The sequence below is a fragment of the Scatophagus argus genome, chromosome 18 (genome assembly GCF_020382885.2).
Source record: "Scatophagus argus isolate fScaArg1 chromosome 18, fScaArg1.pri, whole genome shotgun sequence".
In the NCBI taxonomy this organism is placed as follows: Eukaryota; Metazoa; Chordata; class Actinopteri; family Scatophagidae; genus Scatophagus; species Scatophagus argus.
In genome coordinates this window covers 3,516,968-3,542,242 of record NC_058510.1, presented here as the reverse complement: position 1 = coordinate 3,542,242, position 25,275 = coordinate 3,516,968, and the positions used below count along the sequence as shown (strand labels likewise).

The window sequence follows — 25,275 nt, the reverse complement described above, 5'->3', positions numbered from 1 at the left end:
CAGTGCTGCGTATTTTAGTGACTATAGGACATTAGAGCAGAGCTGGTACCTGTTCAATAGCAGATGAAACCCAACTGTATTTTGCCGATTAATTTCTACATATATAAGGGAAATGTATGAGGGCATATAGGAAATGCAGCATTCCATTGTCCGGATGATTCACTAAAGTAAACATACTACAGTGTGGGTGGGATAGCGGTGAGAAAGGTTTATGCACGACCAAAAGTCAAACGTTCACACCCCACAAGACTACTATGTGCCCAGAGGAAATGAAGTTAGTTACGTTTTCACACAAGAGGGCAGCCTCCGTCGTGTTATACTGTCCAACGTACCAACCAAACTGATAAATACCTCCATCTAGTGGCAACATTTAGTAACTACAGCAACATGGGCAGTGTGGCTGCAACCAGTAACAAGTTCTATATACTGTTTCTTCATAGTTTTCTGTGCAGGAAGTAAATACAGAGTTTGTAGGATAGCAGAGAAGAAACACTGAGGGGTTTTCTGTAGGTCTGAATTTCCCCCCACCTGTTTGGTTGATCAAATTGGACAGGAGGCCGACTCTTAAGCTTGTTGTGGGATTGTGGGTGGGGATGTGATGTGTTCTGTGAAGAGGGGGGCTCTGGGTCAGTTTCAGCCTCTGAAACCCCCCGGATGTCCAGATACTGGCCGTTATCTGTAGGAGGCTGAGGTTAAGAATACATAGTTAATGTTAATGAGTCGAACATGCTTGTGACAAACTACACCAAAAAATATGCATATTCACTGGAATCACTTAAACGTTGCAAACAGGGTTTACTTTTTTCAGCAAGACATTAGGATCTTTAACATTGTCTATCAGCAGTAAAAAAATAACACAAGTCTGCACATCACATATTCAGACTGAGCACATACCACAGAGAGAGTGTCAGTGGAAGAAGTGTTGATGGTGCAGGAGGGGTTGGGGGTGTTCTGGGAGCCCAGGTCCAGAGTGGCTGGAGGTGGGGAGGAGACAGTCCTCTTCAGTGTCTGAATCTCACTGGAAAATGAGACAGAAGAGGATGCGGTCAGAGAACATAGTGAAGCAGGGAGTCATCCCAAAGCAGTGGTAGAACAGTGACCCATCAACTTCTGAATGTGTTAGAGCAAATTTTTTTCAAATTTGTCAGAATCTTTATGGCCGCAATTAAAGATTCCACATGGAAAGAAAAGTTTCCCTTATGTACCAGAACAGGGTTTCCTCAGTAAGTTCATGCAACAGTTGTCTTCCACACTAACTCTGCCTTATGGCCTGTTTTGGTCACAGTTACAATAATAATGTGGACTAAAACATTGAATTTTATTTCTTGTTTTTATTAATGGATGGTTCTTATTTCCACCTGGTGAATGTTGTTATTGTAATGGCATGTACCTACTATAAGCAGATGCAGCACTTTTAGCACTGCAGCACACTAACAGTGGTCATATGATCAATACATGGGCAGTATCTCAGCCAGTCTTAAGTACTGATGGACTCTTGTATACGGACACAAACATGCACTCAGGCACACACCTCTGCAGTTTCTTGATCTGCTCAGCTAAGCTCTGCTTCTCATTGTTGAGGAGGCTTATCTGGTACTCCAACTCTTGGACAACTTCTGTCTGTTGCTAGAGAAACAAAAAGATTATATAGACACTTAATTACCTCAGCTCAAGAGCAGGTGCTCCTACAGGTCAAAACTGACTTGCTGACATCCCAAACTGTCTTTTCATTCAGCTCCACAACCTTTTACTGATACAATGTGAATGTAAAGGCTGGATAATGGTTAAAAAAAGGCTTTTACTTCTAATGCTAATGAGGAACTGTAAGTCAATGATCTGCAGTCATACATGTACATACACTCCCACACACAAACCTGCTGCAAGAGGTCAGGCTTCTTTGGGGGATCCTGGGCGATACAGTTCCCTGGAAGATCAGCGAAATCCACCCCTACTGACACATCAACAGTGTCCCGAGGGGAAGGGAGGGGGGTGCCACAGCTCCTGTAGAGCTGTAACAGATCAGGGGGCTTCGGGATGTTTAGGCCAACATCATCCCACAACTCGAAGTCCTGGAAACAAGCAAAAGGCTAAATAATTAAACTAATTTGTGACAGCAATGAGTCCTCTGCACAGATAACGCAGGACAGGACGCAAGCTCAGAACGGGACAGCCAATCCGAATTGATCAACTTATTTGTGGTCACATGACCCTGCCACTGCTCTTAGACCAGAGATTTGCTATTCTGTCTTTAAAACATGGAACAGCACAGAAAAATCTTTACCTGATCATCATTTTCATCAGAGAAGGTGATGGATGAGAGTTTGTATTCATTTTTCAATAAATATTCATTCACAAGGAAGTTTAAGGCTCTTTTCTCCAGCGGGCGTATGGGCTCCTGAGGCAGAGAGGAAAAAGAAGAGCTGTGAAACGATTCAAGGCCGGACCGCGCTCTGTCATAGGGGTTTAAAGAAACACATCTAATTCATTTGACTGATTTGAGAGGATGAAAGAAATTTACAAATCTTTTCATTTTCAGCAGTTTCAATTCCCCACCTGAATTTCAGGACTTGACTTGAAGTTTTTTCTCTCCTGAGAGGGCACTTCGCTTTCTGAGAAATTGAGAAGATAGATGAGTTTGAAAGGACGCTGAAAGTTATCAAATTAGAGTAATTCTCTTTAACAAAAAAAAAAAAAAAAAAGAAGAAGAAGAAGACAGAAAGCTGTAACAAAAGAGGGTTCAGGTGGAGAAGAAGTTAAAAGTACGCCACACCTGCTGCCTGAGTCAAGTTGGCACGCAGAGCCTGAATGGTCTCCTTTGCTTTCCGTAGCTCAAACTCCAGCACTGGACAGGAAGTGACAACACACACACACACACACAGGAAGTGCATCCAACCAAAGACAGGGAACAAACAAATAAAACAAAGATGGGCATGAAAAACAAAACAACCACAAAAAGATCATAAGAGTCATAAAATAAAACAAAAAGGATGCATGCAAATTATGGGAGTAAGGAACGCATGCAGCAGAGGATCATGGTAAAGCCGGCTGGATGACAGCCTGTTTGACAAGGGTGTGTAATGTATTGACACATATCTCAGTGTTAGGATATCCTGCCCTTTTTTTGCTCCCATTAATAGCACTGAGGTGAATGACTTAAAAAATCAGAGTCAAAGGTTACTTCGGTTGTAGCTGAGGTGAGCAAATCTATTTAAGCTACTGCAATGTAGCTTTGATAGCCTACGAGCTGTCTGACAAAGGATTTTTTCCAGGCAAATGTCTTACTTAACTTACTCTTAACAAGTAATTAAATCAGCTGGTTTCAAGCCACTCAAAGGACAGCCACTGCTCAGGCTTTTACTTTTTAATAGTCTAGGCCATCATACTATGAACAACACAATCTAAGATTTAAAACTCAAGAGTCAAAAAGTCACTGAGGACTCACTCAGACCAAATCAGGTATTGCGGCAAAATTGCGGCAGAATTGTGGAAACCTTCATATTTTATCGTAAGTGCTGGTTAACATGACATGTTTGGTGTCAAGGTGAAAACAGATATTCATATACTGTTACAGATACAATTTCTATTATATTACTTGCTGTCTCAAACATCAGAAAAATCCTCTACAAACTTGCTGTGGATGGAGAGAGCCTCTCTGGAAGAGATGTTGCTAGCAAGTCGGGAGCCAGAAACCAGGCGTTATCCATGCGGCGTTCACAGATCAAATGATGATACTCCCTCTTTTGTCCTCCCTCCCGCTGCACACCCCTGCCCTAATCTCTGCAAAACCTGATTTGGTCTGAGGCCTTAGACCTCGGTAGGATTCTCTTTTAGTCTTGTTTTGCTATTTAAAAAAACAAAACAAAACAACAACAACACACAATTCATAATAACAAACAAGCTGTTTCTGAGGTTTTAAACAGTCAGAAGCAGCAGACATCTGAATAAAAATGTTTATTTGTACCACTGAATAAAGAAAAAGAACACACAAGATTCTTAGACACGTTAGATATAAAAACACACGCAAAAACTAAGAAGCGATGGAGCAGGAAGACTATGTTGCATAGCTGTGCACTGAAAATCTGCCATCTGCTCTGATGCTGTTTTGGTTTCCCAAGATGTCACCTAGTGTTGAGCATTTTGTTTGAAAGGTGATTTTTTAGATATCTATAACCTTAACCTCACAGTATGGAAAGTACAAAAGGAAGGTAAACTCTTTATCAACCTTCAGTAAATGCGGGACACATTTTTCAATTTCTTGTAAGGTCAGTCAATTTGCAGTTTCTATGGCTTAAGTAAACTATATTTCTGCAAAACAGAAATGTTATCAACACATTAGTTTCTGGTCAAACCCACCTATCTGACTCCAGCATCCCTATCCTTTTAAACAGACTGAGAGTGCACAGGATGCAAGCGCAACAAAATGGAAAACCAAGAACTGAATAACGGGGAGAAGATTTGAAAAAATAAAACAAAACAAAAAAAAGGCAAAAAGCTAGTCTGGATGGAGTGACTTGTCCAGTATTGTTCACTGGGGTTTGATCAACGTCAGGAGAAAGCCAGAAAACCCAGAGTCAGACAGCTGGCGGCAGGCATCTTGGCATTAGGAACAGGATGGGGAGAAGGGGATGAGAGCAGGGGGTGGGTGAAGAGGGAAGAGAAGAGGGGGAAGGTGCCAATTTACCAGAGTGGGCAGTGTGTGAGAAGAATAGTCATTTTAAAAAGATGAATCATTTGTAGCTGGGAGAATGGAACCAACATCTCTGCTGCATGGTTAACTGTGCCTTTACAACACAATAATGCACAGCATGATTGCTTTCCATAAACCAATAAAAGCCCCAACCCACGAGCAAGCTAGCTCAGTGTTTATTTTAGGTGTATCCACCTTCTTGACTTAAGAACTTTAAGAACTTCTGTTTCTACTCTGCAATATGCACATTAACTTTACTGACACAACATGTAGACTTTCACAATAGAGGAAGATATGTAATACCCACGCTTAGCTGTCATATACAGAACAGAGAAACAGAACAGAGAATGTCAAAGAAAGAAAAGTAAAATAAAGCACAAAATCTGTCTATCTGGCAGTTATGGATTGGAGCTTTTCCGGGTTAATTTACTTAAACTTATAGACCAAATGAGTGAATGACTACAGAAAGCTGGTAATGGATAATGTAAACTACTGTACCGTGGCATAGAGTGCAGAGCTAGAAAGTAATGTTTTGTGTATAGTCAGATTATAAAATTTGGAGAAGAGAACTGGTGGCAGATTAAGTCAACATGACATGAATGGTCTCTGCACGACAGCAGTGTCCCTTCTGTTTTAACATTAATATAAAAGGTTCATTTATCTGTCCATTTACACTTAGTCAGCAGCGTGAAAAATACTCATCATGACACATCTCAAAACCAATAAGCTCCTCGTAACTGAGCAGCCGCTCTAAGAATCAGCATTTGGTGATGAGGTGTCAGACACAGAAGTGTTAATGTATTTGGCTCAAACTATCTCATGGTGTGTCACGACAGAGCCATAGGGGGGAGGGGGTGTGATTTCAAACACTGGTGAGACAGGTCCTGAACCAAAAATACCACAGACTGAGTCGACAATGTGACAGGTGATGGGAGGAGGCATGGACACCTCTATCAAATTAAAGAAAGAAACATAATACGTGCTGGAACATGTTGGGACTGGGGAAGATTTTAGAAATACATATTCTGTTAGGAAATTTGCACCTGGCTAGTTAGTCAAAAATATGCTTGTTATTTTACTAAAGCAGCACCAGAGTGACAACATCAGAACAAACACACATTTCACTTTGTGGTGGCTTGGATTACATCACAATTAAACAGTTTTTGATGCCGCTGTCAGGTGTTCTCCTCTCTGTTTCCCCCCTCCCATTCTGTCACTGTCTATTTGCCCAATTGAAGTCCATATTTTATTTCCCAGAGGTAAGCCATGTCTCTTGTTTTCAGCCCTGACAGCACAGTTCATCTTACCTGCCACCCGCTCGTCCGACTCTCGGTTGCCGTCATCTGAGTAACGGGCAAAGTCCAGAGAGTCCAAGGTGCTGATGCTGCCTGCTCGATCTGAACAGAGACGGAGACAACAGTGAGGAGAGTTTTCAATCACATTGCCACACAGCTAGATGAGTCAACTGTCAAGCAGCTCAAAATGTGACAATGCACTGATCCGCAAGAAATGCCGCTTTGTAGGCACATGGTCAACTACACAACAGAAACCCCAAACAAGTCTTCAGCTTAAAGACCAGACTGGAAGCATGCTGACACCGGGCCTGAAACTTCATGGAAACGTCATGAAATTCAGCTAAAAGCAGAGACCTTCAGAAGGCTGTGTGGAGTGGTTATAATTTAGTCAAGATATGAGTCATTGCACACGGAGAGAAACAAATCAATCATAAAATGTTAACTTTACTCAGACCTTCATGGAGACGCTCATTTCTACTCTCCAAACAACAACCTCACCTAAGTGTAGGGGCGCCAAAAGTACTGTTCACTCAAACAACAGATAAAGCTGATACATAAGCATACTTGTGCTCTTATTTCACTGAGCTAGACTGACCTTCTAGCTTAGCCAGTGGTGTTAGTTTTCCTCAACTGCAACACAAGTGCAAGACTGTCCTATTTATTCTCTGATATCCAGATACGGAAGAAGGTCAAGCCAAATGTAGGGTGTAGACTAGCTTTAACACAGAGACATGCTTTGCTTTTCAAAGCTAAGGAGCAGTGACTAATGTGTGAGTAATGAATCTGAGAATAAAATCAGTGTTAGTGGATATTTGGATTTAGTATTTAAGCTTGAGTGAAGACACATGTTGCAGGTTGAGAACTTTGACTTTAAAGAAAAAGTTTGCAAAGTTTAAAATATACACTCGTTTGTTCAGTGTGTGTGGCCACTCCAGAAGACATAGTGGAGAGAAAAGCATAGAAAACAGATGCTTGTGGCTAGTTTGGGCGATTTGATCAAAACGAAAGATTATTCTACAATCTTGTTTTCAATTTGCCATAGTAGTAAACCAAGTGTCACATGTTCAAATGTATGACCACGCAGCTTCTCTGAACACATGCACGCTCAGTCTTGTGACTGTACACTGAGAGTGCTTCTTCTGCATGGGCTGTGTGTGTGTGTGTCTCTGTTCTGTCATGACGACAGATTAGCCCATGTTCCTGTGGAGAAAGCTTCCAACTATCCTGACTGCCTGAAAATGTGTAAGGATGCTTGTTCTACGTGGTTGCAATCTATTTGGTGAATCAGTGTGTGAGACAAAGAAAACTCTAATTCCATTATATACATGCACAGATGTCTTTAGTGTGTGTGTGCCTAACTTCTTCTTGGCTGACCTTTAAGCTCTGTGCCTGTGGCGTGAATTGTCTGAACTGTGATAGATCTGACACTTCAGACTCTCACCTCCTCACTGCACCCCTTCAGGGCAGGTTGTGCCACACACACACAAATCAATGCACAGTATTTGGTATTAACAGCAGTGTCACCATCTTATGTCCAGAAAACACATTACAGACCTTTATTTGTATGCTGAATTAATCAAGCCTTTTTATCTTTGGTAGTTTGTAATGAAATGGTAATTTTACAAAAACAATTGGGAGGTCAACAAGAGCTTTTTAGGGAAAAAAGGAGGGAGGAGGCAAACGATGAAGTATAATTACAGCTTTGGGAAACAGAAAAAATAAAGCAGATAAATTGGAGGCGGAGTTTAGTCTAGAGAACAAAGAGACAGATTTAAAAAGAGCTGATAAAGAGAAGAGAGAATGGATGATCAGGGGGTAGCCAACAAGCTCTTATTTTTAATGGGGAGGAATGTTTTGGAAAGGCTGTCAGCTACTTAGAAAATATAAATGGGATGAAACAAAGGGACATGTCACAATTATGAAACTCTATTCAGTGAACTGTTACACTGGATAAGCTTGTGTATAAAATGAACACGGTTCTAATTTAAAACAACACTTATCTGATCTGTAACTGAACTATGTTTACAAAATTCAAATTGAAGTGACTATAAACACAACAACATAGATTCTACAGGAAATATTTTGTATGCTGTGCTAATTCACAAAAGGTACTGCAGAAAATAACCCACGCTGGGATTTGAGCCACTGCTGTTAACACGCACGTGCACAGACAATGCTTACATACACATGCACAGGACCACCTGCATATATTTGCAGACACACACAGAGCTTAATGAAAGGCTGCAGTCAGAGTCTGGCCAACTCTTCAACAATATCATTAATCGCCTTCTCACACAATACCAACTCCCATCTCCAGAGAGTGAAAAGGATGGAGTGACATTATTAAGTAAGAAAAAAGACAGTGCTTGTGAGGTCCTGGACAGCCAATAGGCAGTTTTGCCAAGGAAGGGGTATATCTGATAAGACTGTTTCAACAGGCTGACAATGACTAGCTCTGAAATCTCAATGAGATCAATTCTACTGTGTTATAACCTTTAACTATACAGTCAGGGAAGTGGTGTGTGGTTGACCTCAATTATGCCAATGCCCATTATGCCAAACGTACAGATTTGTAACAGAAGAGCACATAAACAGTGGTTAGAAGCAACGCAACCTACTATTTGAACTATCTGAAGCAGCAGATAGTAGGTGCTTGCAGGCTACGACTACAAATTAATGTTCAGATATTTGTCCTTAAATATGGCATATTACCATTAACCTCGTATGTGGCAATTTAAGTAATTAGCAAGCAACCTAACACCTCTGCAACACATGTGAGCACATAAATAATGACGAGTGGAGTGAGGCTCATTCATGCTTCTTTGTTAAAAGTTAGCAAGCTGGTGAGAATTGCCTTGCTGTGCCATGGGGCTCAGAGCAACAGCAGATATGATGCTGCTTGTAACACGGTAATTATCACACACACACACACACACACACACACTACACCACTCACTGCAATCAACAGCTTACAGCTAACAGTCACAGCTTGTTTGCAGTCATAATGGTTGAATCAGTGACATTTCTGGTTGGTCAGCTCAGCTGTTTGCATATATTTTGCTTTTGTAAACAAGGATACTTTCAGATTACCAGAAGAATCAGGACTCTTTCCGAAAAGGTGATCTGTAAAATGCTATTAAATTACTGTTTATAGCAGTGTTTGGACTAAACATACACAAGCCAAGAATGTGGGTGTTGATAGTGTCCTTAAAATCCACCCTGTCAAAAAGCAATATATTGAATGTGTTGTTGTAGTTGTGTGTGTACTGAGAACTGGCTGTCTAAACAGCCAGCTGCTCTGTTAATAACATAGGACAGTAGACATTCAATCACCTTCCTCAAGAACTTCTTAACTTTATCCTTTGTCTTTCAAACATGAGGAAAAGATCATTCCAGTGATCACATGAGGTCAGAATATGCTGGAAAGAAAAGTGACATTGCTTGGGGTTGAGTTCATTGCCTTCTCTCTCATCAACTACTGCTTCATGCTTTGCCCCTTTTGAATTTGCTTGATTTGACTTTGATCAGGAACTGAAGATTGTGTATTTGTATTAACTTATACTCTCATCACTAGTTCAGATCACTGTTTGTCTGTGGTCTTCCAGTCAGTTTCACTACAGAGGAGCTGTCAAAGTCCTGTCATGTTTGTTTCATCATAAAACATTTATTGCCTTACCATGCCCCAAACCTTTTGGGGGTTTGCATAGTGCAACCACCAGACCATTGCAACTGACACACACAGCTCTCCAATATGTATATAGAGAGTCAGTCTACCTATACCCATTTAATTCTACAGGGTGTGGTTTCATACAGACAGGCAAGGGTTGTAGAGACTGGCTGCCATCTGTTAAAACCGGACCCAGGCTAGAACACACTTAAACCTATACAACAGTCTCCTGAGCTATGAAGTCCTTTACTTAAACAATGGAAAAACAATTCTGGTTATAAAATCACATAATCTCATTTTTCAGCATGTATTTATATGCTGTGGTTTTCTCCTTTAGAAAAGCACCAAATGTTTATACAATGGAAAATCATCCTCTGGTCTGATTGTTCTGCCTGCAACAAATAAGTGAAAATTACAATTACACTGCTGCTGTCATGACATACTGTAAATACCTGGAGCTGCTCATAAACTAGAACACTGATTTGAATCCTGGAACTGATAAAGAGGAAAACCTGAAATAAATGGCCAAAATGACCAATCCACACCTACTAAAACGGTGACAGGAAACGCAACATTTTTAATTCATTTGGCCTTGACTCTGCCAGAGTGTACCACAGCCAGTCCTGACAGATACTGAAATGGTTATTTTGTTCATTTGAAACTACAGTGCAAATGCCAAATCACATCCACTGTTGTGATATGGTACTTCATGAACACAATGCAGAGCATCCACTTTCACAAACACTGAAATACAGAATACCTGTTTTTCAGTGGCAGGTAAGGGAAAAAAGACTGTGAGTGAATGTCTTTGAATCAGGGCACTGAACAAGGGATGCAGATTTAAGTCAGCTCAGTTCACAGCCTATAGTGTTTCCTGCTTGTGTGTGTCAGACTGTTTTAAAGATAGGGTGGGTGTGACTTGTAACCATCCATTTGGGTCACTGACTTTGTTTCAATCCTTTTCCAATCCTCTCTTGGATCTAAGATAAATATACTTTGACAAGACAAATCTGATCACTACAATGTGCAATATTTAGCTGAGTCACGTCCATTAAAACCTAAGAGTCATTAAGAGGATCCAGATCAAACATGTGCAAACAAGGGCATTACATTTTAAGTAATTTCAAGTCACAGACAGTCCCTTATACAGGACTTTCAGAAGCTCAGTCCTTCATGGTCCCATAAGTTTTTCTTCTCGAGCCTCCTTCAATGAAACCAGTCTGCTGCTTTAAAATGAAATATGGCCACAAGAAAAGCTTTTGTTACTCATTTTCCATTCAAAGCCGAGCATTGCCACAGCTAAAGTGAAATTTATAGTAATACTACTCTTGCTGCTGTATAGCAGGCTTTATTTATTTGCAACCTGAGCTGTCACTGATGGTTACCATTTGAATTGCTTGTTTGTTTATGGGCCCAGACTTTTCAGCCACCCTGTAATGCTGCAGGTTATTCCATAAAAGGTCCTGTCAGTGGATGCGGGCGACACAGATATGCATCCTTGACCAGTAAATCAAAGCAATATTTTATCTTCCCAGCCTGATAGAAACAACTGTTGCGAAGCAACAAAACCATAAGCAGGATACTATCCTGCTGAATTCCTACCTAGTGTAGTATTCCTCTCAAATTCAAAGTTGTTTCACTGGCATGGCCAGTAAAACGCGGTAATACAAAAGCAGGTTGGACAAGCCTTCTCCCCTCTTTTTCATTTGTTGTTAATCCTGACCTCTGACCTCCTTACGGCCTGTAGAGGAACGTGTATTGTACAGGGTTCAATTACACTAGAAAGACCATTACAGCAGGTCGGTCACGCATCCATCTCATCCAGCTACATTGTGTGGTATAATCTATTCACATTTCTGTGATGCTGTTGTCTGTATGTCGGCAAACACAGCTGACACACAAACCCCGCTTGTTGGCTGCGGGCCCCGTACCATGAGCGCAGGTGCAGCAAGCGGATGTCACGATAGGTTGGTTTCTAAATCCAATGTCTTAAGCTAACGTTAGCTAGCTAGTGGCCACAGAAGACTGAGCTAGCTGACAGCTAGTTACGTGACCGGCACTGGAGGCATACTTACTCAGTGGTCCTCCAGGTCCGAGTACCTGGTCTTTAGCAGGCGGAGTGCCGCTCTGTCGCTCGAAGTTGCCAGGGTTTGAGAAATAATCCCTCAACCTCGGAAGCTCTCTGCCTGCTTCCAATAGTTCGGTGTGAAACTCGAGGGCAGTGAGAATGTACTGGTCCCTTAACAGCTGAGCAGCAATAACATCCACAGATACCCGAGTCTCTGTGCTGCCTGCCATTGCGGAGGTGGCCAAAACCGAGACCGAAATGCCCTCACCGCTGGGGCTCGTCCGGTTGCTAGACAGCAGGAGCGTCGGTGGTTCGGCGTCTGCAGGTGGAGAGAAAGGATTGCCTGACGGTGGCCCAGGCGCCCCGTCACTCGGGCTTCTCTCCGTGTCTGCTGTTTCTTTAGGGTGCCGTTCAGCCTCTTCCTCAGAATCACTAAGATTAAACGGGTTGACCGACGCCATTTTTTCACTATATAGATTTTAGCACTATAAGCTAGCTAAGCTAATAAAACCCGCTTCTTCCTGAATAGATAATAAGCTAGCTAAGGTTTGGTGGGTGGCTTTGACAAGGGGGAAAGAATGTGAAGTTGTGATTGGTCCACTCTGAGCGGTGTTGTTTCCCAAAGCCCGCCTCTTTCATGGGATAGTTTAATATGATTGGATACTGGCGAGATATAAAGGAAAACTCGGCAGTGGACATTTGACAGCTGATAGCCTATGCTATCTGATGTGGTACCAAAGGACCACAAGCTGTGAAAATAACAATTTCCAATGAAACCGCACGATGAAAAAAAACTAAAAGTATTTTATGCATTAAAAGCATTTTGGTAGAGGTGAATTTTTTAAAAAAAGCTACCAATAACAAATAATTTAACTACAGTACCCATAATTCAGCTGCAAAGTAGCTACTCACGTCAACGTAAGACGTCAAAGTCACAACAAGGAAGTGGATGCTAACGATACCTGAATTTCTTGTACTAATCTTCTTACAGAGGGACAGTTGGTTTTGTAAAAGGGCACACTTAAAGATTAGGTTGATCTTGTTTCGTACAACACAGCCTAATCCGCCTGGTTCTTTGGATATATAATTGGTTATTTGCGAAGACAAATTGAAGGCTAAATCAGATGAATCGGTGAAATGATAGTAGATACTTTGGCTCTCCCATTCATTCATAAAGAGACAGCGTTCCCTGTTTTTATGGGCACGGTCCACTGACCTTACATACAGGTAAGACTTTTTGCATGGCCTACAGATGTAATTTATTTAAGCCACTCTCTTGTCAACAAGCTTCACTGATTGCTAGTCTACTGGCACAATGTGGACCCTATAACTGTACCGAATGAACTAACAAAAGGCATCATTTCTGCACGTTAGCTAGTGGCATATCGTGGCAGGAGGATTAGCCCTGCTCTTAAGCAATCTTTAAATGCCACATACTTTGACTTAACCAGTCTATATTACGCTAAACTTTCCGAATACTTCGTCTATTTCACGCTGAGTGTAGACTGTATTACTTTTCTTTGCCTCATTCCTCTCTTTCTCTCCTTGCTGTAACTTTCTTTCAAAGCTGTAAACACGTTAAAGCTTACTTCCTCTGTCTCCATCCTCCTTATTGCTCTGCAGACCCAGCTCTGTGTTGACACCCAAAATGAGGATGATCACTTTCTTCCTGATTGGACTGACAGTCCACGTGGTCTTCTTCCTCTCTATCTTTGATATCTACTTCACCTCTCCTCTGGTCCACGGCATGACACCCCAGGCCACACCACTGACACCTCCTGCCTCCAGACTAGTGTTAGTGGTGGCCGATGGTCTCAGGGCAGACAGTCTCTTCACACTTCTGCACAATGGCTCATCCAGGGCCCCATACTTAAGGTTGGGAAACTGACACAGACTAGTGAGGTTCAATGTGATGTGTTGTGTCTGTTGACTAGTCCAGTACATGATGCACTATGTATATATGCAAATGTGTTTTGTGTGTGTGTGTGTGTTTCACAATGTCAGGAGTGTGATAGAGGAGAGGGGTACCTGGGGTGTGTCACACACACGTGTGCCCACCGAGTCTCGTCCAGGTCATGTTGCGCTCATCGCCGGCTTCTACGAGGATGTTAGTGCTATTGCTAAAGGTAGATGTACATGTGAGCATGTTGATACAATGAAAGCTATGTGAAAGATTTTACACACATGCACATTTGTCTGTGTGGGTAACTGCTGTCTGTGAGTGCACTGACCTTTTCATGTGTGTGTGTGTTCAGGGTGGAAGGAGAATCCCGTAGAGTTCGACTCTGTGTTTAATGAGAGCAGACACACCTGGTGCTGGGGCAGCCCTGATATTCTGCCCATGTTTGCCAAAGGTACACAAGTGCATACACATGCACTCACACTCACAAAAACATCACAAGTAGAACAGCAAAAGGTTCAAGATAAAGATAAAAATAAGCTTTTTATCTTATTTTTGCACTTAAGTAGGATGAGTTTAATAACACTTTTTATCATGGTATTTCTTTTATTCGTCATTGCTCTGAAACTGTAATGGAGTAAAGTAATGAAGCCTGTTTCATGCTGTGCTTCTTGCAGGTGCCAGTGGAGATCATGTGTATACCCACACATACCCAGCAGAGGAGGAGGACTTTGCCTCCACAGACGCCTCCAGGCTGGACAGCTGGGTGTTCACTCAAGTAAAAGTATGGTTTGCAATAACAATAACAAATCTTGTGACGAATGCAAACTTTCAATAAAGTCATAAAAATGCTTTAAAAAGGAATTCTAGGAGTTTTAATTGTAACTAAAGGAATATATATACTTTTGTAAAGCTCATATTTTCCACTTTCATGTTAATTGTCACTTAATGCAGCAGGTTAGCAGTTTTTTACAAAGTCATGTTACTGCTGCAAAAATGTGAAGCCACTTTGAGTCTTTCAGATAAATTGTAGCACAACTGCTTTGCCCTATATTGGAATTTCTTTCTGTTTTTCTCTCTGCTCCAGTCATTTTTTAAATCAGCAAAGTTTAACTCAAGTCTGAGGGCCAGTCTGCTCGAGGACAAGAACATCTTCTTCCTGCATCTGTTAGGCATTGACACAAATGGACATGCTCACAGACCGATGTCGCAGTAAGACACATGGTGTTCTGTTATTTTTCTTAGTTGTTTTGCCATTTATATTTAATATGATTATCCCTCATGTAACACAAAATGAAATGAACAAGTGAAGTAGTGTCATTTTTATCTTGTATTTGTCTGCTCTAGACAGTACCTGGACAATATTGGACTTGTTGACGCTGGTGTTGCTGAACTGGTGTCGGTAGTAGAAGAGTTTTTTGGTTATGATGGAAGAACAGCTTATGTGTTCACCTCTGATCATGGCATGACAAACTGGGGTGAGACTCTGGATTGTCTTTGTGTGCATTTTTACTCTCTATAAAAGAAAATGAAGTGTGCTCTTCAGTATATGAATTTACTGGACTGATTCACATCACGTGCTGATGTATGTGTATGTCTGCAGGTTCACACGGTGCAGGCCATCCCTCAGAGACGCTCACACCTTTAGTGGTGTGGGGAGCCGGAGTTCAGACTTCCCACAGAGTGACCGAACCGCAGCCGTACACTGATGGGTACCTACAAGGTGCTAAACTCATGCACTGAACTCACAGCTGCTTGCTTAAAAGTCTCTCAAACAAGATTTTCAGTTTAGGGCCCAGGTTCTCTTACGATTCTTAATATTTTTAGAGTGTATTTTCAAAAACATTCTCGTTATTTAATTTTTACAGTCCATGTTTTATTGGGTCTACACTGTTGTGGTGATTTTGTCCTTACTGTTTCTCTCAGATTGGCAACTGGAGCACCTACGCAGAGTTGACGTCAATCAAGTAAGGCCCATCACGCTTTTTACTGATGTCGCTGTTATCAGTTATTACCACTGGATTTAAAATGTACAGAGCAAATATAACAGAATAATAACTTGTAAAACAGTTTTTGTTTTATTGTTCTCTGCAGGCAGACATCGCTACCCTCATGGCTTCTCTCATTGGCGTGCCCATCCCTGTTAACTCTGTTGTAAGTCCAGAGATAAACTAAATACAAGGGAAATATTCTAGTCTTCTTTCTCCTATGAAGTTGTGTGTAAGCATTCACTGCTTCATCAAGACTGTCAAATGAATTTGAAAGGACAATCAATAGAAATGATGTATCCACACATTCATTCCACAGTGTTTTCTCGAAATATCACAGTAAAGTTTTTATGGGTTTTACGTTCATCTTTATTTGCATTTCTGTCACTTCAGGGTGTGTTACCTCTTCTCTACCTGAACAGCAGTGACCAGTTCAAGGCAGAGAGCATGTACACCAATGCTATTCAAATACTAGAGCAGTTCAAGGTGGGAAAGCACTCAGTTCTACTATTACTGACATACTGATCATTACTACGTCACAAAGAACAGTAAAACAAACTCTTTGTACTTAATTGATGGTTATCAGTTATTCAGTTATCAGTTGTAACAAATTATTAACAATATGATTTAATGTGATGAAATTTTACTAATATGTTTGATATACATGGAATTGTTTTATGCCTGTTCCTGCAAGTTCTTTAATACACTAATTCAGTTATGTAAATATATGATGATTCATCTCTGTTTTTACAGATGAAAATGAGCCAGAAAAAGGAGACAACTTTGTCTTTCTTCTTCACGCCATATCAGTAAGTACCAAAGCGTTAATTATTTCTTATAGCTGCAATCTTTTAAAATAAACTGACTTTTTCTTGGTTTTGTTTTTTTTTTACAGGATCATATTGTTCCAAATTCATGTCATGCCTGTGTGAGCTCTGGAGATATTTTCTGTCAGAATATTAACAAGGTGGCAGCTGCTGATTCTTATCTATTCTGTTGCTGGCCAATGCTAAAATTAAGCAGGCAAACTCCTTGTTTAGAATATCATGGTTGAGTCAGTATGAAGGCAAGTGAAGTGTGCTTGATTTAGTTAAGGTCGCATTTAAATGCTATTTCACGCACTCAGTCTTTATGGCTTTGTCTCAATGTTTTCCCAGACGACTGACTGAGTCAAAACAAGCAGAATTCATCCACAGGGCCAGAATACTGATTCAGCTGGAGAAGTATGAGGATGCTGTGAGTATTTGGAAGAGAGTCTCTTGTAGGCAAATTAACTCAAAGTCATACAAATGAATTAAAGTCAGATTTTAGATTTATTCTACTACACTGAGCTGCTGTTCATACACAGTGAGCTATGTAGACACCAGTGTTGTGCAAGAGATGTTGCAGTAGAAATGAAGCCACTCCTCAACAGAAAAACTGTCCGCCTTGTTTGAGTTTGAATTATTACTTCCCATCCAAGTGTCGTTTCCATTTTGATACACTTAGTTTTGCTAAAGTACTGATTTTCACCCCCCTCCTCTGTCTCTTGTCAGATCTCTCTGTGCCAGTCTCTGATATCCGATGCTCTGGAGGGCCTGATCTACTACCACACCTACGACAGGTTCTTCCTGGGCTGCAGTGTGGTGCTGGGATTTGTAGGCTGGACCTCCTATGTTGTCCTAGTCATACTGAAGACTCATGCCAGCCTCAACAGACACCCAAGTCTCCTCAAACAGGTCAGGGCATTCACTGCAATCCTGGTTTGCCTCTAGATTGTTTCCACTAAAACGAGTTTACAAAACTTGAATGTCTTGTTAAGCTACATGTTTAGTATTTCTCCTTGTGTGTGTGCAGGTTTATTTGCCTCTAGATTGTTTCCACTAAAACGAGTTTACAAAACTTGAATGTCTTGTTAAGCTACATGTTTAGTATTTCTCCTTTGTGTGTGTGCAGGTTCCCAGTCACACTCTGGCGAGGCTGTGTGTGTGTGTGACACTGGTAATCACTGTCTTCCTGCTTATCCAAAGGAGCCCCGTGACCTACTATATTTACTGCCTGCTGCCTGTCCCTGTGTGGTACTCTGTCCTTAAAGAGTGAGTAACACTCTTTTAGAAAATACAGAATGGCTGAAAACATGAAACACATTTGCGCACATAAATTACAGTGTCATGAACCAAACGTATATAATTCCTGTGTGCTGTTCTCAGAGAGTGATGGAGCAAACACCACACACAGGCACAGGATGTCAGCAAATATCAAAACACATTACTGGAGATATCAACAATCAATTAATGTCACAGTTTTTAATTGGATGTAATTTACCTCACACATACTTGTTCATTTATGTCTGCAACAGCTGCAGTGAGCTGTTAATTAGATCCTCTGAAGTGGTGTTCATGTTTCACCTTTGTAAATTGATTAAAAAAAAACTAGCTTTGCAGTTTTCTTTCTTGTTTTTTTCTTCTTTATCCCCTGGAAAATAAGCTCTCTAATGATTAATTTTAGGTCTGGGACTCTAACAGATTTGATTCGTTCAGCTCCCTCTCTGCCACTGTGGAAATGTTTTGGCTATTTTGTGCTTGTGGCATTCGGGATCGAGCTACTGGTGGGTGTCTTTAATGTTCCCTAATGTACATTTAAAGACAAATTTCTTCTTCAGCCTGCTGATACAGCTTAATTTAGCTGATCTCAACAGACAGTACCAAATACAGATTGTTCAAAGTGTACGCACCAGGGCTGACCGTTTTTCCTTTGCTGCCCCCAGGTGGTGAGTTTCTTCCATCGCGCCATGCTGACTGTGGGCCTGGCTGTCCTCTCTCTCTGGCCCTTTCTTTCCGGACTTTTTGGAAAAGCCAAGGTAACCACACCACAGATCGGGGCTCCTGTAGTCACAGTACACCAGGAAAGACATATTTTTAAAAATATTTTTATTTCCACCCCTGAAAAGGTTATGGAAAATATTGAGTTTCCAGGAAGTTTGGAATACAAGGTGAAGGTAAACGCAATAGGAAAATTTCCTGCCCACAGAGGACTTAACTTGATGTATTTTTAGTAGCAAATCGAGTCATAACCTCAATCAATACATTATGCAATAAGAATGACCAAATAGACATAAAAGAAATCTTTTCTATCTTTGTTTAGATATATGATTTATTAATTTAGCCAGTATTCTGATGAACAAGATCTGATGAATGAAGTCAATGCTTTGCATGTAGCATATCACATATTCTATGCTGCGCTGAGTTTTCTATCCTGATAACAAAATGTGTAACAAATTCTAAAATCTTTCATCTTTTCTTTAGTGGATCACTACAATTACATAAAGAAAATCCGCAGGTTTAATGACACACACAAAAATAAATGATGCAAAGATTTGCAAGATTTTTTTAACACTGTGCTTGGTTTTCGCACTTCTTTATCATAAATCTACTGACAGCTACATTCCTTGTTTGTTAAATTGTCGGCTCACACACTGTGTCTAACTGTGTGGGCTCATGTCTCTGTCCCTTTGTAGTTCCGTTCATCGAGCTGGTTTCTGGGCTGTCTGTGTCTGGCTGCATTCCCCCTGATGCCTGTTGTGGGTAGAGAGCCCAACATACATCTGGTGTGAGTGCTTCCTCTATTTGCTTACATTTATCAGAAAGTTTACCACAGCGGCCCACTATGGGAAAACACATAATCTAGATTCAGGTCAGTCAGTTACAAAGAAATACTTTATTTCTCTATACTTAGGAAAACTTTTGACATCATCACTGAATGATGAAATTGCATGCTCAAAAAGACTAAAGTCTAATTTAATAAAATTACACTGAAGCGGTTTGTTAGTTTTAAATTACAGTTTGATTTGAATCATTCTAAATTTTGTAAAACAATGAAACGTCCAAATCATCATTATAAATGGAAACTACACAGCCCCATCTTGAAAACACAGGTATGGACACACTCATTGCAAGAGTGTGAAAGCTTTTAAAGTGTATTTACATAATTCACTTTGCAAAATTTGAGGATCTCTTAAGCTTGTGTTAATAAGATGCCAGGTATCTTATCAAAAACCCACTCCTGCAGGTCTGTTTTCTCAGACTTGACTTGAGCTTTATCTGAAGCCATGAAAGACGATGCAGCCACTTTTACAAGTAAGGCTCTCCGTATTAAGGAACCTGAATATGTTATTGTGAAATCAGCGTAGTTCTCCTTTTCAACCAACAGGCCGAAAAACTTCACAAGTGATCGACTGTCTTCTCCAAACAAATTTGATTAAATTAGGAGTCAGAGACAGGGAACCTCATCCAAAATCTCTTCTAATTAACAGCGTATGTGTGCAAAACAAGGCTGTGTGCTTTAACAATGTCTGTAATAATCAGGCAACACATGTCGTTTGTTTGCTCAGTGCCGGCGCTGGTCTACTCACTCTCCTCACTTCAGCCTGTTATCTGTGGTCATCACGACAGAGAGCACCACTTCAGCGTAGTGACAGACAGCAGTTTGTCACGCAGGTGATGTCATTGTGTGTGTCCGTGTGTGTCCGTGTGTGTGTCCGTGTGTGTGTGTGTGTGTGTGGGAGGGGGTCACTGCAGTTTCTAAAAATAAATTGGAACCTGTCAAACTCAACAGATGCTCCATGTGGCAGTGTGTGCGTGCGTGCCGTCCATCACACACTCCAGCCTGCAGCAGAAACAGGGCCTGCCGCTCCTTAATCAGATCATCAGCTGGACCACATTAGGTGGGTGGGTGTGAGCGAGCACAAGCATCATTTCATCATCATATTTATGCATCATTTATGTTTAAATGTGTATCAAATGTTTAAGATATACATCAAATCATTTTACTGCTGCGTGTATCCTATCTCATTAGGTTGCTTTATAAAAGTAGGAAGTTGCAGTTAAAATGTCACACCCTGTAGTTCTAAGAACCAGCTCACTTCTCCTGTCTCGCTTCTCAGCATCCTCAATGGTGGTCCCATTGCTGAGCTCTACACGTCTCTTCCACCGACTTCTCAGCATATTCCTCTCTCTGACGGCCACATACCTCCTGCTCAGCACTGGGTACACACACACACACACACACATCATTCAGGCACACTAACACTTTATGTTATTATGTGTCATGTAAAGATTCATCACCATAGCAAAGCTACAAAATGATCAGATTTCTAATGGGTGTGTTTTCTCCCAAAACAGAGCAGAGGCCTTGTTCCCCCCTGTGTTGTCTTGGTTGATGTTTGTGTGGATCAACATTGAACAGGAAGCTATGCTCTATCAGGGTGTCTCTGGCAGACAAGAGGTAAAGAACCATGAAGAGTTATTTCCAAATTTAGATTTGGTAGAGCAGCTCACGCTACATAGCAAATGAGATGCAAATGTCAGTGTGTCTATTTATTGTAGTATAGGCTACAAGCGAATAACACTCTTATACAGCCAAATTTTCACTTATATGTATAGATTTTCTATCACTTTAAATCCCGAAGCTTCTTGATATCTGGTCTGAAGTGCTCTGGTGTCATTGTTTATATACAACTTAATGCCACTTTAGTACCACTTTTGCAACCAAACAAACAAAATAATCCCTTCTCATGAGAACATACAGTATTCTGTGAAGTAGATTTACATAAAGCTCTGAGTCGGTGGTGTCCAGTGCCATCACATATGCTGTTGCCTGCTGAGGCAGCTGCCTGAGGGTGAGGGACACTAACAGACTCAATAGAATCATTAAGAAGGTCAGCCATGTTGTGGGAGAGGAACTGGACTCTCTGACAGTGGTGTCTGAGAGGAGGATGTTGTCCAAAATAAGGACTGTACTGGACTCTCCCTCTCACCCTCTCCACAATGTGCTGATCAGCTACAGGATCTCATTCAGCAACAGACTGTGACTCCCACAATGCACCACAGAGCGACACAGGAAATAATTCATGTCTGTCGCTGTCAAACTGTTAAACTCTGCACTGTGATGGACACACATACTTTTATATATACAATGTATGTATGTACACATGTAAATACCTGTATTTTTTTAGATTTATACTTATCTTGTTTATCCTATTTTTATATCTTTCACTTCTTGGTCAGGAAAACTGCAAGTGCAGTGTCTGTACGAAAAAGAATTTCCTCTCGGGGATAAATAAAGGAATTCTGATTCTGATTGATTCTGATTCTGATTCTACATAATGTACATAAGGTCTCAGCACTCAGTGATCATTATTGTGTGTTTGGGTGTGTCTGTGTGTGTGAATGGACGTATGCACATGTGTGTGGACATGCTTTGTGTGTGTTTTCTTTCAGAATCAGAATCAGAATTCCTTTATTTATCCCCGAGGGGAAATTCTTTGCCCTCCATTCAATTTCAATTTTAATTTCAAAATTTCAGCTCTCCACTATTGATTTCTCTGCAAACATCGACATCACAAAGATCCGACAGCTGAAGCTGGATGACATCAGAAGATCTTATTTTTTCGTATCCTTGTGAGTGTTTGTTGCTAAAGCACAGAAAAGAACCCCCCAACAGTGTATCATTATTTTAACATTGCCTTGAGTCTTTTCTTGACTACATTTTCTTCAGGTATTTTTTATTATAACAGCTTTCTTTGGCACAGGGAACATAGCTTCCATTAACAGGTATGTGCGTCTTTGTGTGTGTGTGCGTGCCTTTGTGCGTTTGTGTGTAAATGACAGGAAGTTGTGTTGGTGATGTAGGTCAGGATCAGGGTTTGGGGGGTTGCTGGTGGGAGTGTGTGTGGCTGTGGTTAAGACTACGTTGAGATAATGTCTGTCTGGTGTGAGTCTCATTCACATCAACTTGCGCCCAAGCGCGTTTTGGCCCGCTACAACCTCAATATTATGCATAACATAGAATTATTACCTTTCCAACAGTGTCAACAAAAACAGAAAAATAAGCCTCTTAAATCCACAGTTCATAGCTGATTGTTGTACTGGATTGCATAACATTGCACAGGTTTACCTAATGAAGTAGGCAGTGAGTGTACTTCAATATAAATAAAATGCTCTGTACAATAGTGTTTAATAATGCTTGATGCATTTACATCATTTACAGCTTCTATTCCAAACCTAACGTAACATACATGATTCTGACATAATTTGAATTACACAATGCTAATTTGGGCTGCCTTTTAAAAGCCACCAAAGGGAGCCGAAGAGTCGGCTCTTGATACTGAGCTGAGCCAAAGAGAGACAGAATTCCCATCATTAATTATTTCCAAGTTGTCATTTGAATATGGCACTGAAAGAAGGGATCTGTGAAATGTTTTAGACTTAAACTGAAACCAGCTAGTGTCTTATGTGGTGCATGCCTTTGTATTTTAGACACCACGTACTACGTACACTAATACGTCGCTGAGCTCTGAATGATTAAACATTCTGTCAATCTTTCAATCGTCTGCAGTCACTGTCTTCCATTTCTTCTGTCTAGTTTTGACCCAGCGTCTGTTTATTGTTTCCTCACGGTTTTCAACCCCTTCATCATGGGAGGGCTAATGATGTGGAAGGTACCGTATTTTAATCGCTTTCTTTTTGTGGTGTATGTTCTGTATATTCCAGTTATGCAGATTGTGACTAGTCATAAGCCTTTGAGACTTCTGCCTGGGAAATATACTTTCATGTGGTTTAACACGCTTCTCTTGTGTTGTCTTATTTTAACTCTGCAGGTGTGATCTTCCAACCCGCAGGTCTTGATCTTAAATGTCATTTCCTTTGTTCTTCCAGGTTATCATTCCATTCATAATCGTAATGTGTACATTCGAGACCATCCAGGTTGTAACACAGCTCTCTTCAAGAAGGTAAGTCCTTGCTGCAGCTTTTAGCTGCATCAGTTCATCTGCTTTATGATCTTCTCTCCCGCTTTGAGGGCTGATGTACAGTACGACCTGCACGTGGAAGCCGTGATACGGACATGTATTTTTACATGTGGTTGTGCGTGAAGAGGATGCCAGTCTGTTATTTATGCTGTATATGCAGCATGTGTTGTTGTTGTCGTGTTGTTTGAAAGTTGTCACTTTCTCACCTCAGTTCTTTTGCTTCTTCTCTTTCTTTTCCAGCTTGTTCCTCATTGTCCTGGTCATCTCCGACTTGATGGCTCTGGTAAGGCTTTTCCTGTCAATTACAAAGGTTCTGGTTTAATGTAGGTTTAAAGATGCCTTGTGATGTCCTTTGCCTCCAACATTTTCCTGTCAAGCAGAGTGAACCTCTATGTAACTCTATGAATTTTTAACCTGCTCTTCCTCTCCTCAGCACTTTTTCTTCCTGGTTCAGGACTATGGGAGCTGGTTGGACATTGGCACAAGGTAAGCTAAGTGGGAAACGTGGTTTTTAAGTCTTAATTAATTACTAATTGCTAACTTGACTCATGCACACACACTGGCCCTCCTCATTCCTTGTGACTCCTTTCCTTACCTGTGATGCACAAGCACGTAAACATAAAACTTGTGTCTTTGTCTCTTGCAGCATTAGCCATTATGTGATAGTGATGTCAATGACCATCTTCCTGATGCTGCTCAGTGTGGTCACGCACATCTTCACTTCACAGAGACTCATCCTATGGAGGAGACTCAAGATGCACTTCCCCTAAACATGCGTTTGTGTGTGTATGGACACATTCCGTTTCAAACAAATACTATTTATTTTACTTTTTTAGATACTTGTCATTTGCCTTATTAAACCAGTTTAAGGACCCAGGTTACTGAATAGTACAACTCACACCACTTGCCTCAATGGTTTTGGACTGCTGTAAACCACCAAATTTATTCTCAGAACTACTTGAATAACTATGCAAATGACAGCAGATTACCACAGAGGATTATGTGGTTTATATTCTCAGTAGAAAATTTTAAGTTCTTTTTCTCGGCAGTTGTTAAAATAATCAAGATTTTCCACAGTGATACTAATTGAGGGGCCCGAGACTTTTGCAAAGTACTGTTTGCACTGTATTCTTTTGTACACCACGTCTTTGTTTCAGTGGCATTGTGTTTGAATTAATCATTGATGAATTGACTAAGGCTCCTTGAATATTTGACCGTGAATCATGCCTTTGCCAAAGGTGCTGATTTATGATCCACCAAAGAATGGTAACTTGATATGTCTTTAGGTATGTAACAGTGTTTCCTGTCAAGCGGCCTAAAATGTATCCTTGTTTGTAAGAAAAAGGGGTGCTATTTTAATTTAATTTGTCGTGACTATGAATGTACAAGTAGAACTGAAGGAGTGACGTTGAAACAGGGGCTTTTGTCTTGTGGTAATTAACAGAATCAGATGTAAGTGTAGTTGTTGTGGTCTGTGTTTGTATGTGACTGTAGCCTGGGCTATGAGGAAAAGCTGTGGTTAAATGTTCTCTGAACAAAGGGAGATAAAAATAAATAACTTCTTGTGATGTGTGATATTGTTTTACCAGATCAACATGGAGGAAATTTCTATGGATGAAAAAGTAGGCTAAAAGTTTGCTGCACTCATACATGCATTTTCACAGTATTATCCGTACCTTAAGAAAATGATGTCTCCTTGCTTTACGATCAGGGTGATTACAGGGGTTCTTCCTCTACCTCCCTGTGATGAGAAAAGCAGAGAGCAGAACATGAACATAATAAATAATATGTGCATACATTTTGTACTCCAGTTCAAAATCAAATAAATGCAACATCATCCCTTCACTTGGTTGCAGGAATTGCAGTAAAACTGCCTGACACAAA

At 40.8% G+C, this 25,275-nt stretch overlaps 2 protein-coding genes and 1 long non-coding RNA gene across 13 annotated transcripts in view; 1 reads left to right on the top strand and 2 right to left on the bottom strand.

The window, feature by feature from the left end:
- The window catches only part of relch (RAB11 binding and LisH domain, coiled-coil and HEAT repeat containing), a 31,096-nt gene extending 18,789 nt beyond the window's left edge, over window positions 1-12,307 (bottom strand). For 4 of the 6 annotated variants that reach the window (XM_046371196.1, XM_046371197.1, XM_046371198.1 and 1 more), the window contains exons 1-9: window positions 11,725-12,307; window positions 5,995-6,084; window positions 2,771-2,842; window positions 2,554-2,609; window positions 2,282-2,395; window positions 1,875-2,069; window positions 1,532-1,626; window positions 895-1,018; window positions 529-686 (exon numbers count right to left, since the gene is read on the bottom strand). In XM_046371196.1, coding sequence (XP_046227152.1) covers window positions 529-686; window positions 895-1,018; window positions 1,532-1,626; window positions 1,875-2,069; window positions 2,282-2,395; window positions 2,554-2,609; window positions 2,771-2,842; window positions 5,995-6,084; window positions 11,725-12,178 — 1,358 coding nt within the window. In that variant the 5' untranslated portion in view covers window positions 12,179-12,307. The remainder of the gene's footprint in view (window positions 1-528; window positions 687-894; window positions 1,019-1,531; window positions 1,627-1,874; window positions 2,070-2,281; window positions 2,396-2,553; window positions 2,610-2,770; window positions 2,843-5,994; window positions 6,085-11,724) is intronic. The other 2 variants (XM_046371201.1, XM_046371202.1) reach the window with 1 other exon arrangement.
- Window positions 11,436-24,998, top strand: pign (phosphatidylinositol glycan anchor biosynthesis, class N). 3 transcript variants are annotated; one of them, XM_046371203.1, is made up of 30 exons: window positions 11,436-11,616; window positions 13,341-13,592; window positions 13,722-13,843; window positions 13,973-14,071; window positions 14,295-14,401; window positions 14,705-14,829; window positions 14,965-15,095; window positions 15,221-15,340; window positions 15,544-15,584; window positions 15,712-15,771; window positions 15,999-16,091; window positions 16,359-16,414; window positions 16,763-16,841; window positions 17,141-17,323; window positions 17,541-17,680; window positions 18,093-18,192; window positions 18,352-18,444; window positions 18,535-18,582; window positions 19,102-19,193; window positions 19,975-20,080; window positions 20,199-20,307; window positions 20,527-20,629; window positions 20,765-20,867; window positions 21,948-22,034; window positions 22,140-22,195; window positions 23,007-23,082; window positions 23,300-23,373; window positions 23,632-23,674; window positions 23,825-23,877; window positions 24,038-24,998. In XM_046371203.1, exons 1-30 carry the CDS (start codon window positions 11,525-11,527, stop codon window positions 24,159-24,161), a joined length of 2,967 nt encoding a protein of 988 aa, XP_046227159.1. In that variant the 5' UTR covers window positions 11,436-11,524; the 3' UTR covers window positions 24,162-24,998. The 3 variants fall into 3 exon arrangements, with proteins under 3 accessions (XP_046227159.1, XP_046227161.1, XP_046227162.1); XM_046371206.1 differs by lacking the exon at window positions 11,436-11,616 and adding an exon at window positions 12,660-12,944 and having other exon boundaries at window positions 24,038-24,996; XM_046371205.1 differs by lacking the exon at window positions 18,535-18,582 and having other exon boundaries at window positions 11,437-11,616; window positions 24,038-24,994.
- Window positions 16,900-25,275, bottom strand: part of LOC124049498 — an 18,575-nt gene continuing 10,199 nt past the window's right edge. For 2 of the 4 annotated variants that reach the window (XR_006841414.1, XR_006841416.1), the window contains exons 2-4: window positions 25,068-25,132; window positions 23,598-23,686; window positions 20,351-20,625 (exon numbers count right to left, since the gene is read on the bottom strand). This is a non-coding gene — a long non-coding RNA (uncharacterized LOC124049498). Of the gene's footprint in view, window positions 18,470-20,350; window positions 20,626-23,597; window positions 23,687-25,067; window positions 25,133-25,275 lie in introns of those variants that run through there. The other 2 variants (XR_006841415.1, XR_006841417.1) reach the window with 2 other exon arrangements.